This window comes from Athene noctua, chromosome 1 (genome assembly GCF_965140245.1).
Source record: "Athene noctua chromosome 1, bAthNoc1.hap1.1, whole genome shotgun sequence".
Classification (NCBI taxonomy): Eukaryota; Metazoa; Chordata; class Aves; order Strigiformes; family Strigidae; genus Athene; species Athene noctua.
The window spans coordinates 87,458,213-87,474,015 of NC_134037.1; the positions used below are offsets into that span (position 1 = coordinate 87,458,213).

Consider the following 15,803-nt stretch of genomic DNA (forward strand, 5'->3'; position numbering starts at 1 on the left):
GTATTTTAATATTGATGAGTTGATTCTCCTGGGAATAACAGTATATCTACCTTCTCAGAAAACAATTTGTGGGAGGTTTTTTATAGTGTAATTACCATAATGCATTTAATCTTGAGTGAAACTCTTTAAAACTGTGGAAAGAACTTTTTGTTTATTATCTTTACTTTCAGAATGACTCTCCTTTCAAAATTATGTGGCTGTTTTGGTGGCCCTTAAAAAGTAAACATGTAAATCACCAGATGTACTGCATGTCAAAGTAGCATATGCTTAAGCACCTTATAAACTATTAAATAATCATAATATTTCTCTTTCCAAGGTTATTGGTTTATTCATTTAAACAACTGCAGAGTAATTAAAGTACCTTGTTTTAACTTTTTTTTTTTTTTTTTTTTCTCTTTTACCCTCCAGGAACATGAACATTGAAGTTCTGAAATTATAAATGATTTGGTGACAAGCTGAACTTGCAATGCAGGCAATAAAAACCGTGGAAAAAGAAGTGACTTTTATAAAGGAAATACTTTTCACAGAATCCTTCCTAAAGAAACAAGAGTGGAGCAGAAGCCCGGAGCGCAGGCGGCTCTGTGAGCAGCAGCCATTGGAAGGAGCTGTCTGCAGCTCTCAGTGCTGTACTGAGCATGTCCCAGCGGAGCCCAGTGCAAGCAGCACATTATGCAAAAAGGCAGCTCTAGCAGATGGGAGAGAGGCACAGCAAGCATTTGCTTCACTTGCATCACCACGGCTTGAAAACAAACCTGGATCGCTAGAGGGGATCTCGTCGACAGGCCAGAGGAATGAAATTTGGGAGCATGGCTTGACTGCCGAAGGTGTTGCACTGCAAAAAATCATGGGGAATCAAGATGGGAAACTAAAGAAAAATACAGGTGATGTGCACGAAGGAGGAGAGGATGCTTCCGGGCCCAAGGATACAGATGGCACAAAGAAGGTATCGGGAAGCAGAAGGGGACTGGGGAAGCATGCAAAAGGAAGTGAATCCGGTAAGAAGAAGGGCAAGTCAGACTCAAGGGCCTCAGTGTTTTCAAATCTGAGGATCAGAAAAAATCTGTCCAAGGCTAAAGATGGGAATAGTAGTTCACGGGAGGATGTTTTGGAAAGCCAGGCCTTGCAGGCTGGAGAGCTGGACAGTACTCATTCGATTGTTACCAAAACTCCAGATATAAGCATCTCTGCAGATGAAGGTGGTCTCTCGGACACAGATGTTGAACATTTTGAAATCAGAAATGAAACTGTCCCAGCTGCTGCAGAGACACAGGATGGACAAAGGACCAGCTCTGGCTCTGATACGGATATATACAGTTTCCATTCAGCCACAGAACAAGAGGATTTGCTTTCTGATATCCAGCAAGCTATTAGACTGCAGCAGCAGCAGCAGGGGGCAATTAACATTGGAACTGAGGACCTTGTCACCAAAACAATGGGCCGACACATGGCTAATTCGCAAGCAACCCCCTTAGATTTTGAACGGTTTCTTTCAGTAACTACCACCGACAAAGAGAGGAGCCCAGACGCTGAGGGGGCTTTTCCAGCAATATCTGAAATTGCAGAAAACATTCCCGTTTCCTGTGCAACTGAACGTGAACTGAAAGAAGCAGTAAGCGGCACAGGCTCTCCTGGTAACGGCTTATTTGAAACACAAGAACGTAAGCTATTGATAGAGGAACAGGAACAGCTCGTTGCTGGAGTGGATGCTGAAGCTAGCGAACTAGAAGATGATTTAAATAGAACTGCGGTAGAAAAAGAGTCTCAGACACACAGCTCCACACAACCTTTTCCAATCTCAGTAGCAGATGCTGACACTAAAATTGCTGAAGTGCAGGCTGTTGATTTGCAGGGCTCAGTATCAGAGGACAGTATTTCAGATGCAGGCCGTGATCATGCTGCTGAGACTCAGGAAGGGAAACACTCTCTGTCAGCCAGTCAAGAGGACCTGCATAATGGTTTATCCATGGAAATGAAAAATGGCATTTTGTCCTCCGAGGGGACAACAGGCAGTCCGATGCTTGGTTCCCGATGCTTTAAGCCCTATCTAATTAATCCTTGTTACATCAAAACTACAACTAGGCAACTGAGTTCTCCCAACCATTCACCTTCTCCCTCCCCATCCCAGAGCCCACTTTTCACAAGGAGGCAGGAGTCCTTCCACAAAAAAGAAAAGGTCTCAATCAAGAAGCAGAGGTCTGCTAGTTTGGCAGGTTTATTTAGTCGTTCTGCAGACTGGACAGAAGAGGTGTCTAATCACAAATGCGAGATAACACAGAAGGTGGGCTCTGCGGGCTACTTGGAGCACAAGGGGTTTAGAGAGAAATTTCAAACAGAAAGAGTGCCTTTGACTCATTCAAGAAAGTCCTCAGGGGTGCAGGCTTCTACAGAGACGTTTCCCAATGTCTTTTCAGGTGAGTGACATGGATTAAGGTTGGGGTTTTTTTCCCAGAGAGTCTTTGAAACTATATTTTAAAAACTTAACTTTAGTCCTTTGCATGTACAATTGTGTTTACTTGTGCTGACAGTTTTAAAATCGAAGGCCTGATCTTACAAACACAGTCACATTTCATTAGCGAGCATAGCCTCTCCTATTCAGTTTCAGCCTGGCAGTACTGCCAGTAAAGGAAGTGCATAACTCTTTGAAGTTATTCTTTCTGCTTTTCTCCTTTGTTTAAATCCAGTAGGAAAAGGCTGGATGCCTTAAATTATTCTTGTTGAAAAATGCCAAGAGCTGCACTGTTGTAGGCAGACCAGCTCTCTGCATAAATAGATCTTTCAGATGAGAAGCTTTCTCTAACTGTGATCCTGTTTGGCGTTTTCTTGTGCTAGACACTGTTCTGATGTACTGTAAGTATTTGAGAGCTGCACCTGGTGTTAGACTGAGGCTGTGATGAGGATTTGCTTAGTACGAAAAGGAAAATCCCATGCAAGCACAGATGGACAGCACTACAGAAAGAAACCAATTTCCTCTTCAGAAGGGAGAAAGAGGAGAAGAAAAAAATGTTAATGACTTGAAAAGGCAGTATAAAATGGAGAAGGGAAACTGTGGGTAATACAATTGGATAGCTGTGACAGGCTGCTGCTCAGGCTGTGTAAGGTAATTCATTCAGGAAAGCATTCTTTTACTTTGCCTGTTAGGCAGCTTGCATCCTCTCACAAAGATATAGGAATATAGAGTTTACGAATGAAACAGTGTGAATGGATGGTTATATTTTCCTGCACTTTGAGGTTTTAGTCCCCTTTCTCTTTCCACTCCCACCCTCAACTTACATTTTCTATATAAAGCTACTGTATTCACAAACAGAGAAGGCCTCTGTTACATAGGAGGTATGTATGCAGAGGAAACTCAGCAACATATTCCATTTATTTTTCACTTAAGAAAACTGTAGAACTAAGAGAATAGAGAACATGCTCTATGAGCATCTGTTACAAGATTGAAACAGTTGAATCTATAATCAGGTTTGTTTTGAATGGAAGTCTGTTCTAGATACATGAGCACAGGAAGCACATAGGTACATAAGATAGTTGTGCTTTTATGAAAACTAAACAAAATAGTATGGCTTATGATAGGAACAATGACATGATTTAAAAATCACATGTGAGAAGACAGTTAAGCCATCAACAACTGTTTTACATAAAAAGACTTTTGTACTGTAGTTTTTAAAAATTATATAACTTGTAATCACTGTGCACATTGTACTCTGCTTGACATCACAGTAATACTGGTGAATAAACCTGTCTGGAAACAGAAATTAAAATTAATGACTTTTCTGCACAACAGCCAACTCCAGGAGTTTGAAATAATCATGTAAAGCACTAGAATTATTCTCCAGATTCAAATCGGAAAAATACTTTGATTCTTCAGCAGTTTCAAACAGAAATCCCCAATTTCAGTCTTGAAAATTAGAACTCAAATTTTTAACCCAAAAAAAGCCACCCTTCTCTGAAGGAAAGCAGCCCCCTATGAACTGAGCTGAATCATTTTGTGCTTTTTAAATCCCTTCCACCTTAGATTTAATTTCAGACATCCCTATCTGAAGTTTTAAAATTTGAGGTGATCAGTACTTTCAGGCTTATAGCATATAAAAAGCACACTTTTTTTTTTTTTTTACTATGGACATTTGACAGCTTATAAACAACTCAGCAAAGCTTTAAATTGCGTCATCAATAATTAGACTTGCTTCTGTGGTGGTGCTATGATGGAAATAAATGTTATGTGGCAAACTTCAAGAACATGGAATTACTTTTTAGAGACCTGTTTTCCAGGAAACACTTTTTCACATTTCCTCACAAGATTTTGATATACTTATTAATAAGTTTTGTTGTGTTTTACCATCAACACTTTAGACTATTATGTGAAGGGACCAATGTCCAATGCAACAGTAGTTCTGTCTCTTATGGAAATTTTGGTGACCCTTATTTGCATGTACATACCAGCTGTCTTTACAGGCAGAGGACAATTATATACCTTTCAGTTCATGCAGAAAAGCTTGAAATGAGGGAACTACAAATGACATGATCACACTTCATCTCTTTTTGATCATTCTTATTTTTAAATATATTTACAAGATGAAAATTATTAATAATACAAAAATAACAACTAGTGTACACAAAAAAGGGAGATTAAACTTAGCATTAGTATTCCCACAGACTGGCTGTCATTGTTGTAAGAGCAGAAAACTCTCTTTATTTACACCAATCTGCACAGCAACAATTACAGAAATATTTTCCTTGTAATTTGAATACTGCTTTTGAAAAATGTTGTATTTTAATTGCATGCATGAGATGCATCAATTTGGGGATTACCATCAGGCTCTTATATTTATAGAAATAACATTCTTTATAGTGGCTCATTTATCTTAAAAAACAAAAAACGCCCAGCTTCTTGCCCAGAGCATTAAATCCCATCTTGCTGTGCAGTGACTGCAGTGTTGTTCTGCATTTCTAACTAGAATCAAGTAAAATATTCCACAACACTTCAGTCATATATTTTAATGACAGCAGTTTCTATGCAGATGACTGGCCTACTTTTTGCACTGTGTTGTGGTTTGGCTGTGTGCTGTTTGGTTTTCACAATGATCTAAATGGACACTTCTAAGGCTGATTTAATGTAAAATGTAGATGGAAGCCAACAACTGGGATAGTAGATAACTTGCATATTTTAATTCTGCTTTATATAAGAAATAAGTATGGTATTTCAAATCTGATACATTGGCTAAGGAGGTGGTGTGGACAAATTTGTGGGCATTTTGTAATTCAGGCATTGGACCTATTTCTTTTATGATTAGGACAGCTGTATTTGGAATTGCAGTGACAGTAATTACAAGTTCTAGATTACTTGATGCACAGTGGAGCCATGGTTTTTATGTAGCGGTCCCAGGAGGACAAGACCTGAACCTGGAATGAATAGAGTTGGCACTCTCACTTTGGTATGTGGCAATGAGTGATTTGCACTAACATTAAGAGTATCTTGGTGGGAAAATGAAATTGATGTTTCCAAACATTAACATAACTGAAATGGAAGAGCTAATAGATTGATTTAATGAAAATGAGTTTTTCTCATTAATGTGAGGTGCAGTGATTGCAGAAGAGCTACTAAGGGTGTCTGTTACATAAACTAAGAGACCCATCAGCTGCCCCAGATGGTAATTAAACTCAACCCGGACAAAACCATGCCCTTTCTCATCTCTGTTGTCTGTCTGTAACACCCATGCTGTATAAATCTCTCTCAAACAGATCACTTACCTTTAAATTTCTCTTCAGAGATTTATATTTGTCCTGCTCTAGCTATAAAGAGGAGACAAACAAAAAACCCCGATTACCATAAACCAAAACCTGAGTCAGTCCCATGCTTGTGTGCTCACAGCTGCTTTTGAGTTCCATGGCCTGCTTCTCACAAAGGCCACTTCATCTCACTGTGCTAAGGTCAACTGCACTTGCAGTTCCAGTGCAGCATCTGCAAAGATATACAAAGGTCTTACTATAGATAAGTACGTGAAAACTTGAAAAAGCAGGATGAAAGTTTGTTTCTGAGACATAAAGTAGATCTTTTCAGATACTTTTTCAAGTTGGTTGTTTTTTTTTTTTTTTTATTCTGATTCATGTGATGATGCACACAAAATGCATTTGTATCTACTGGCCTCCTGATGAGAATGTTTTTACCCTGAACTGTTATTTAAGACTACTGATGGTTTACTGTTTCTCTGATGTTTGCTAGCAGTAATATAAATGTTACTTTTGTCAGATAGAGGGACAGTGCAGCCCTCTGTAACTAAGGGAGTTGCCTGACATCACCCCTTCATGTGATCATACAGTCCTCAGAGCATTGCTAGTAAGCATCTGAATGGAAAGATCCTCCTCTTTTTTGCTTAGTAAGCCCAAACCTAGAGGGGGGGAGGGCTGCAGTACTGAACTCCAACTACAGTAAAATGTGTCTGGAAATAGACTGCAATATGTTATTGAAAGACTGCTGAACACTGATAAGTTGCTTCAATGTTACCATGTCAGCACTGAAATATGGGAATCAGAGGAACATGAGTAATGTCAGTGGAATGTAGTGCTGCCACAGGCTTGTTTTGATGGGGTCTCATGATTAATACTTTGATCCTTATCCAGAACTTCATAGAGAGTGGCAGGTTTTGGTCATGGGGTTGAGTGGCTGCATCTCTTGGACAACTTCCTTCTGACCAGCAACCCCATTCTGAGGTCTGACTGGCAGCCTGACTCATGTCTGGAGTAGAAGTATGTTGTCTTGGTTGCCTGCTGATCTCTTTTGAGGTTCAAAGGGGAAAAGGAAAAGGGGCAGTTTATAGCTGGAGGTCCAGCGCCTCTGCTTGGGTCTGATGCATAGTACCAGTATAATATCCGTCACACATGTGATATGGCTAGAACTGATCATTAAAGAACATTGAGTGTTTCAGTGATTTAATCTATGTGAAAAGAGCAGTGCATTATTCCAGTGGGAATACTTATATGGAATTTAGTTTTGAATATATTTCTTGTATGTGCTTTATTATTTAAAAAAAAAAAAAATATTATTTAGCAGCTTGAGGGAGTGGTTAGTCTGTTGGGTTTTTTTCTTTTTTTAAACTGCATAGGCCCCTTTGCAGAAAAAGCTCTATTCCTTGAAGCAGGCCTCATCTTTTTCTCCATGCTGTGATGTCTAAAGAAAAATAAACTTGGAATTAAAAAGCATCTCTAGCAACATTTTAGGCTGCCTGTATATGAGGGATCAAGTTCTAATATGAATCATGATGATAGAAAATACAAAACTACTAATTAGCTAAGGTAATTTTGTGCTGTAGTTTAACCAAGCTCAGGATATGGCCTAGTGTATTCCTTATAAACTTCTGCCAAAATTTTAACTTACATTATGTCACCACTATTCCTTATGTATGTGTGTAGGTGTTTATGTGACTGTGGCTTTGATTATTTTTAGGTACATTTAAAAACATCATTCTGTAGCAGCTAGGTGGAATACATCAGTTTCTGGAAACTTACTTTTATGCATACAGTTCAACTTTGTGGGGGATGAGGTGAGTTGATACAAGGGGAATGGGACAGAAGCAGTGAGAAGCTGTGAAACGAAGGTGACACAAGGATGCGAGGGCTTTGCATTGTGTCACCTCATTCCTGCCTCTTCATATGATAATAGAAAGCCAGTTGTATTTCATTAAGTGCTTTAAAAAAGGCAGCAAAGTGGATTCAGGAGCTGGTTTACACTATTATTTCCTTTAAGCAGCAGCAACTTCCTGCATTCTTATGTTGAAGTTCCTGTAAAGGAGGTTAGGGACAGCGAGATGGTCTGTGTTACCTTTAAGTACAAAGCGACTATTCCTCATTTTATTTCCGTATTGCTGCTGTCCAGAATAAGTTTCCTTCACATTCAGTAGGAATCCTCCACATGAATAGCAAGTGGATTATGTTTTCTGATGAACCTTGCTTTATTCTCAGATAAATGCAGAGCATGACTTCTTTCATCCATAGATGCATAGGTGATAGAACCCATTAAGTCAGTTAACAGTTTTGCAACAAAGAGAAAAAGTGGTTTTGAGATTGATGGTGTTTGCATACACGTACACACAGTTGTAAAAGTAAATCCTAATATATATAAAATTAAGTGGAAATAGATAAATAAGAAGTAAAAAAACAGTTCGGAATTTAATCTTTTTAATGTCTTGACATATGTAGCTAAATAGTAGCAGAGAAGTCTAGTCATGAATGACATTTATCATTAAGGCATTCTTATTTGTTAGTACAAGTATGAATTGTTTGGTCTCAGAATGTGTATGAAATTTATCAGGAGTGCCAGAGCTCTGAACCTGGTGTGAATTTGAATCAGGAGGAAGCATAGATAACTTTACTATGGAGCTAATTACAGTAGGCAGCTTTCATTCTAGAGTTTATTTGATGTCAAGATCTAGCTCAGATGTCCCTTGAAGGTGCATAATAAGTAGTACCAAGGGAAAAATAACTCATACCCTTTCCTCTTCCTTGCACTGATAAGGAAAAAATTACTGTGCAAAAGAAGTCAATGCTGCAGTAAGTCTATAATTAACTACATTAACATCCACTAACAGTCAGGGAAGAAAAGGTGGTTTTCACTAAACAATGAAATCGGAAAACCAAAACAAAAACATTGCCTTCATAATACAGGGTGTCTAAACACTATTTTGTCATGTGAAGAGTCAATACAGCATGCTGAGAAATAGTTGAGGGAAATATTTATTATATCAATGAAAGAACGTGAAGGTCCAGTTACAGCAAGGGAGATGTGCTTAGGCTTTATTCAGATGAAGTCTAGAAGAACATATCTGCATAAATATTTAGACATGCAGGTATATTTTTTTCTTTTATATGGAAGGTAGTTCTAATTTTCTGCTTTTCCTCTTTCGTCATCTCACCAGTTTTTGTTTATGGATACAAAGAAAAGCTTTATTGCATTGTGATAAATATTAAAAATCAACAGTTATTAAAGTTGGAGGAGATTGTCAGACCTTGAGTGCACAGATCCTGTAGAGGAAAGAAAGCTAAGACATGCTGGAACTCTAATAAGTAGGTTGAAAGAAATTTATTTGTGTCCCACTTCAGAAGCTTGCTAGTTCACTTCGGTTGTGTTTTGTGAGCTGTGGCTGCTTGAGGAAATACTTGGATTTACTTCTAAGGTAGAGATGGGCTAGACTGCATTAAATGTCAAATTAAATGTACAACTATTGGAATAAAGAAGTTTTACAAAGTTGCATTGTAGAGAACAGTGTGTATCAGTTTGGACTGACAAAAAGACACTGTTAGTAATAGTTGCCCGAAAAGACATCAGAGGAGCTTCTTACTTTAAAGAGCTAGACAGAAAGCTTTGTGGCTTTTCAAGCAGTCTGTGAGAACCTGGCACGGAATACGGCCTTCACATCACAAATCACCACAGAAACTAAAAGGGTAAAGATGGACAGAATTAAATACTTGCTGAGAGGAACATAAGCACCTGGAAAACACAATATGAAAGTTGCCAAAGATGCACATGGTGTCTAAAAGATTTGGTAGACAGATACATATAGATTCCCTTTTATGATAATCTACTATAATTAGGAAAGCTTTAGTAATATACTTCTGTAATCTGCAATAATACTGCATTATAACCTGAAGAGAAATCAAAGTGAAAGAAGACATGCCATGTAATGTTGTGGGAGAGTGCATCTTGTTCGTATTTTTAGAAAGGTATTTTGTGCTGTGTACTGTTGTATTATAGTTGGGGATGTAAAAACTTCAGCTTCTAAAAGATATTTAGCGACATATATATAGTGAGAGGTAAAAATGTATCTTATATAAAATATATATAGTGAAATGTAGGGATAAATGCATATTTTAATACTTTGTCTCAGCTTATTCTGTTATATGTATGTCATCAGAAAATTCAGTGTGGGGGAAAGGTGTAAAATCTTAGTCACTCTAGAAGCAAAATGTCAAAGAGTTTAATGCTCAAGTTAGGAAGACAGAATACTTAAAAGACTTGCTAATCTAATAGAATTCTAAAAACACTGTCACAGGGCATCACAAACATTTTAGGATCTTTTGAAGCTCTGGTGATAGCAAAGTTAGAATATCTGCTTTTTAGAAGTGTTATATTGTTGTTATTGTAAATGACCTAGTCAATTTTAGTCATCTTATTTTGACTACAGCAACAAGCAAGGTTTTGGAACAAATGTTGAAGGAGAAAATTATAAGATGTAATTAGTTATTTGGTATATGTTAAAAGAGTAAAGAAGAATGGAACAAAATGCAGCATGGTTTTAGCAAAGATCAATAAGACAGCGAAGATAGCTTTTTATGTACAGCTGCTTTCTAGACAGATCAAGAATTATAGGAATGAGTTCATCTGGGTTTCCGTACAAAATGACAACGGTGCAAATCACTTACCTGAAAAAGAAAATTACTGTTGGTTTTGATAAGGAACACTGTCATGTTATTTCCACCAAGGAGGAACAGCTTCATTTTGGTCTACTTCCACCTAGTGTTGTGGTAGGCTTGCTCAGGCTGTGGAAATTTATTGCACAATTAATGTAAGAGTACAGCTGGGTCTTGACCTTTGTCCTGACATTTGCATTTGCAGGACTTGACCTTTTCATCACCAAGTGAAATTTTCAGTAAATTGTTGTGTTTCTGCATTATAATACAAATTTCAAAATTAGGAACTGGGCTGACATCATGAGTTCATTCATCAGGGCCAAGGTTTGAATTAATCAGTTTTTGACCTGACTGCTTCAGGTTTTTTCAGCATGTTTTGTGCAAGTATGACATATGGTTAAGTAATCTTTTAACAGACCATTGAGGTTACGCTAAAATTGATGTTATTGCCATATCCTCTAGCCAGCACAAGTGAAGCAAGCTGTTTTAAAATACAGCTGTTTGTTTCTATCATGGGACACTATGGATAAAGACTGAGATGGGTTTTTTTTGAAAACTGGTTTTCTGTAACATCCTTTCTGGAGTGGCTTTTTGCTTCACTAAATCTGGGGTCTTTCCTTGTCATCTTTTTTTGGGGAATCCCATTTTCAGATTTTTGCCAGACTTCTGCTTTTTTTGTCAGGGCATTCCTGGGAGAATTTCTGTGGCATTTGTATGAGGTGTCATTTTTGCCCTGTGTGCTGTGATGGCCCCAGGGGCAGCAGCAGGATTTTCTTCCAAGTGACAGCTTGTGCCCTTGCTTCCAAAAGGGAGCCCACACATGTGTGTTCCCTGGCTTTTTTGGGGATGTCTCAAACAGTTGAAGCTGTTAGCATTATGTGATTCTCTTTCTGCTTAATGGGTTGCTTTTTCTGAGTCAGCTGAAATCTCAATTATATGGTCATTCAAGCCCTCTTGCACAATCTGGAATCTGTTTAAATGATTAGTGATAACTGTGGGGCTAAAAGAAGGGGAAAAAAATTACTTGCTTGAGTTGGACAGGTTTTGATGCATTGTGGTTCCAACTTGGAGCTAGTCAAGAGTTTTCATGGAAAATTTTTAACAGTCAAGAGGGTACTAAAAGTCTGGACAATGCAAAGGGAGGGACATTGAGATGCCAGAAGATTCAGACAGCTTGGCAAAAGTAAAGCATTGTGTTTAGTGTGATAATCAGATATAGACTGACAGATATGAAATTAATAATTGGTAGGTTTATTCTAGTTATTTGAAGAGTCTACGAATGTAATCATCAATCAATACATTCTGCAGTGGAACTTAGTAGATACATATTTCTGGCTTTGAAACTACATTGAACTGTGTGTAGACAGGTATAGAAAATTGGGGCCACAGCAGGAGATAGTGTTCATATATGTCTTTTCCTAATTCTTTTCTTTAGACAAACTTTCTGCTTTTGACTTCTGAATTTAAGATGATATGTGGGTTCAGTTCATGGCATCCATGTGAATAGAGCCAGGAAATCTGGAGACAGAACATCAGGGAAGAAAGGACAATCCTCTTGGATGTTTCTATACACCTTTAACTTTAGTAGTGTTCTAAATATTAAAATACAAGATATAAATATATATATAAGAATAAATCAATATCATCTATAATATAATAATATACAATATAGATAAAGAAATCTATGTATAACCTCTGGGATTCTTTTCTCTTAGAAACATATGTATGTGTACAAGTAGTGAATGCAGATATTGGCTATTACACTGATTAAAACTAATGGAAATATCTTCATGATAGAATTCTAGAAATATGTATGGTAAGCCTAGACCTTTGCAAGTTTTATCATTTTTAACATTTATGTTGCCTGGAAATTAGACTTATGACATAGTTTTTGTTTATTCATAATGGAAGGATTCAATTTTTTTTTTTTTTCCTTTTTGCTATATGTGTGAAGGCCTGTTATTTATTGAGTTTTCCATGCTTTATATAACCAGGCTGTGAGAAAACTGTCACATGGTCTTAGGAAAGTATCTGTCAATGAAAATCCAATCCCTTTAAAAAAAAAAACGAAAAAAAACACACAACAAAAATGAAACATCCAAAACAACCTCACAGGATAAGAGATCTGGAACAGTTTCCCAATATAAATCAGCAGAGGATTAGAAACTCTGTGGTGAAAAAGAACAATAAATGAAGTCTCTAATCCTGGAATGTTGGGTGTAATCTCCCAGGTCAGGCTTCAGCCAAGCAAGAGGCTAAATTAATTTGTTATGTTTTTAGTGCAAATGTATATTTAATATGCATTTATACAGGACTTGGGCTTGTTATTTGAAAAGAAGGAGAGTTGGCTACAGTACCGATTTCCGGTTCTGTTTCATTTCCCAGGTTTCACATGCACCTTTGAAAAACTTCTTTCTCAGCAGTCACATTGCACATTTTATCTAGGCTGACTGGTACAGGTTAGCTGAAGAAAAAACCCCAAACTTGAAATTTAAAAATATTATTAAATGAAAGAAAATATTAAAGTTATGTAATGCTTTTGAGCTTTGACATATTAACGTTATATGTGAAATAGTAGTCACTTAGTACCTTATATATTTTAGACCTAGGAAAGTACATTAAACAGCAAAAAGGTGAAAATGAAGTGTGACTGATTTGCTCACAGAAAACAGTTCAGCAAGCTTTTGCTGTGTAGGTTGGGGGAATACAATGAATGAGTAAAACTTGTACTGTAAAGTATTTACAAAATTACATCTAGTTGCAATTACTAGCTCATCTACAAATATAAAAATCTTTGTAGTATTTCTGTGTCTCGGACAATGTTTGTCCTCTTCTGAAATTCTGGGGAATGTTTGGTGCTGCACAGTTCAGTTGCTTTGGCAGATGATTTAGGCCTGACTTAGCTGTGACCTTAGTGGTAGTACACGTAGAAAAGGAGACAGGAAAATATTGGAAGGAAGGAATGATTTAGAAATATATGGAGCAGCAGATATCTGAATTACAGTATTTCCTAGCTTTTCAGTGCTGTAGAAATCAGCTTTTCTTTTTCCCTACTTTCTGTTTTCTCTTTCTTATTTAATTCATAGAACTATGTAACTGGAATCCTTTGTAAATGAAAAATCATAAGAAGACTATGTCTTTTTATATTTTGTAAGACTAATAGAAAACATATTCTAAATGGAAATTTACCATTTTGTCCATCTCTTCTTCCTTTTTCTTTTTTTCCTGTACTATCTTCCAAAAATAGAGCAAGGCCTGCGATACTTTTGGCTTCAAAGCTTATGAAATATCTTTGCTGTGTGAGCATTTCTGATTTCACTAAAGTGGAAAAAAAGAGTAAACTGGGGAAAAGAAGACAAGCTGATTTCAGCTTTTGAAGATGTAAGCAGTATATGCATGAGTCACTGTTAACCCTTGATGTGACTCTCAATACTGTGTTCAGAACTGGTATTGCACTGAAGCTGTTCACTCTGTTTTAGGAAAATTAAAAAGTCAAGTCTGTTTCTAGTCTGTATAAGTTAAGATTTGCTGATGCAACCGCTCTGCTAATGGTGAAAGTGTATTGTAGTCCTCTGGTTGTTATAAGAGTATCGCAGGAGACTAGCAGAAGCGGGGGAGCTTTTGGAGTATAACTCGTTTTGAACGTTAGTCTCAACTTGTGCTCACTGACAGCTGTGCTCCTGGGCTCTTGCAAATGCAGCATAAGGAGGATAGAAGATGCATCTTTAAAGATAAATGTGAGGTTATAAACAGGGAAACATTGCAAGCTCTGCTGTAGTGCAATGCATCCGTGTGTGCATGTGTGAGGATTTTTTTCAGTATGTCTGTGACTGCAATAGTTTTCTCCTGTTTCTCTCTTCCATTTGTCTATCTCCCTCCCCTCAATAATGAAGCAAAACCAAATACACGCTCATAGTATTGCTAGTTCTTAAGGATTTTATTACTTGCTCTGTTGCTCTTTAAAAGGTTTGTCTTCTAAGCAGATTGGATGGGGAAAAAAAGTATAATGTGGATTCATTGACTCTGAATTTACCTGTATTTGTCTGTGGATGGTACTAAACATGCTTTCAACATTCAATAATTCCTCAGGCAATCAAGTGTAAGGCATATCTGCATTTCAGAAGAGTGTAGACCCTTATTTTTGGTCTCTGCTTGATGAGAAAAAAGGTTGCACTGAAATACAAGGTAACTGTAATAGAAAGACCAAATGTGCTTTCATTTTAAAATAAGCAACCTCTTCCATCAAAACTGATTCATGGTCCAGGTCATGACAGACATAGTTCAGATATCAGTACTGAAGGCCAAGGTCTGTAGCAGTTGCTGTCATATGGAAGGAGTAGTAATACATACACACAGACACCTCTCCAGGCCAAGAGAGAACCTGTCGCTGTGTTGGACTGGTACTGAGTGGGGTTATTATATGAAAGTATTATAAGAATATATAATACTTAATTTACAGTGTTTCTTTATATAAAATAATGTTGTAGAATGATTTTTGGTGGGAGTAGGCTCCCTTTCTCCCTCCACCTTGCATTTAAGTAAATACGGTTGCAGTAAATCATAGAATCATAAAATAGTTTGGATTGGAAGTGACCTTAAAGATCATCTGGTTCCAACCCCCCTGCCATGGGCAGGGACACCTTCCACTAGACCAGGTTGCTCAAAGCCCCGTCCAACCTGGCCTGAACGCTGCCAGGGAGGGGGCAGCCACAGCTTCTCTAGGCAACCTGTTCTAGTGTCTCATCACCCCCACAGTAAAAAATGTCTTCCTTCTATCTAATCTAAATCTACCCTCTTTCAGTCTAAATACTCATCCTATCACTACACTCCCTGATAAAAAGTCCCTCCCCATCTTTCCTGTAGGCTCCTGTTAAATACTGGAAGACTAGTATAAGGTCTTCTTAGAGCCTTCTCCAGGCTGAACAACCCCAACTCTCTCAGCCTGTCCTCATAAGGGATGTGCTCCAGCCTCCTGATCATCTTTGTGGCCTCCTCTAGACTTGCTCCAACAGGTACATATTCTTATACTGGGGGCCCCTGAGCTGGACACAGTACTGCAGGTGGGGTCTCATCAGAGCGAAGTAGAGGGAGAGGATCCCTTCCCTTGACCTGCTGTCCACGCTTCTCTTGATGCAGCCCAGAACACAGTTGGTTTCTGGGCTGTAAGCGCACATTGCCGGGTCATTGTCAGTTCTCTATCCACTCCTACTCCCAAGTCCTTCTCTGCAGGGCTGCTCTCAATCCATTCATCACCCAGAATATATTTATGCGTGGTATTGCCTCCACTCATCTGCAGGACCTTTCACTTGAGCTTATTAAACTTTATGATGTTTGCACAGTCCCACCTCTGAAGCCTGTCAGGGTCCCTCTGGATGGCACATCCCTTCCTTCCAGTGTGCCAGCCG

The 15,803-nt window shown here is 38.0% G+C and overlaps 1 protein-coding gene across 1 annotated transcript in view; it reads left to right on the forward strand.

The window, feature by feature from the left end:
* The first annotated feature begins 537 nt into the window (after window positions 1–537).
* FMN2 (formin 2) overlaps window positions 538–15,803 on the forward strand; it is a 166,245-nt gene continuing 150,979 nt past the window's right edge. Inside the window, exon 1 of the mRNA XM_074896831.1 lies at window positions 538–2,411. Coding sequence (XP_074752932.1) covers window positions 845–2,411 — 1,567 coding nt within the window. The 5' untranslated portion in view covers window positions 538–844. The remainder of the gene's footprint in view (window positions 2,412–15,803) is intronic.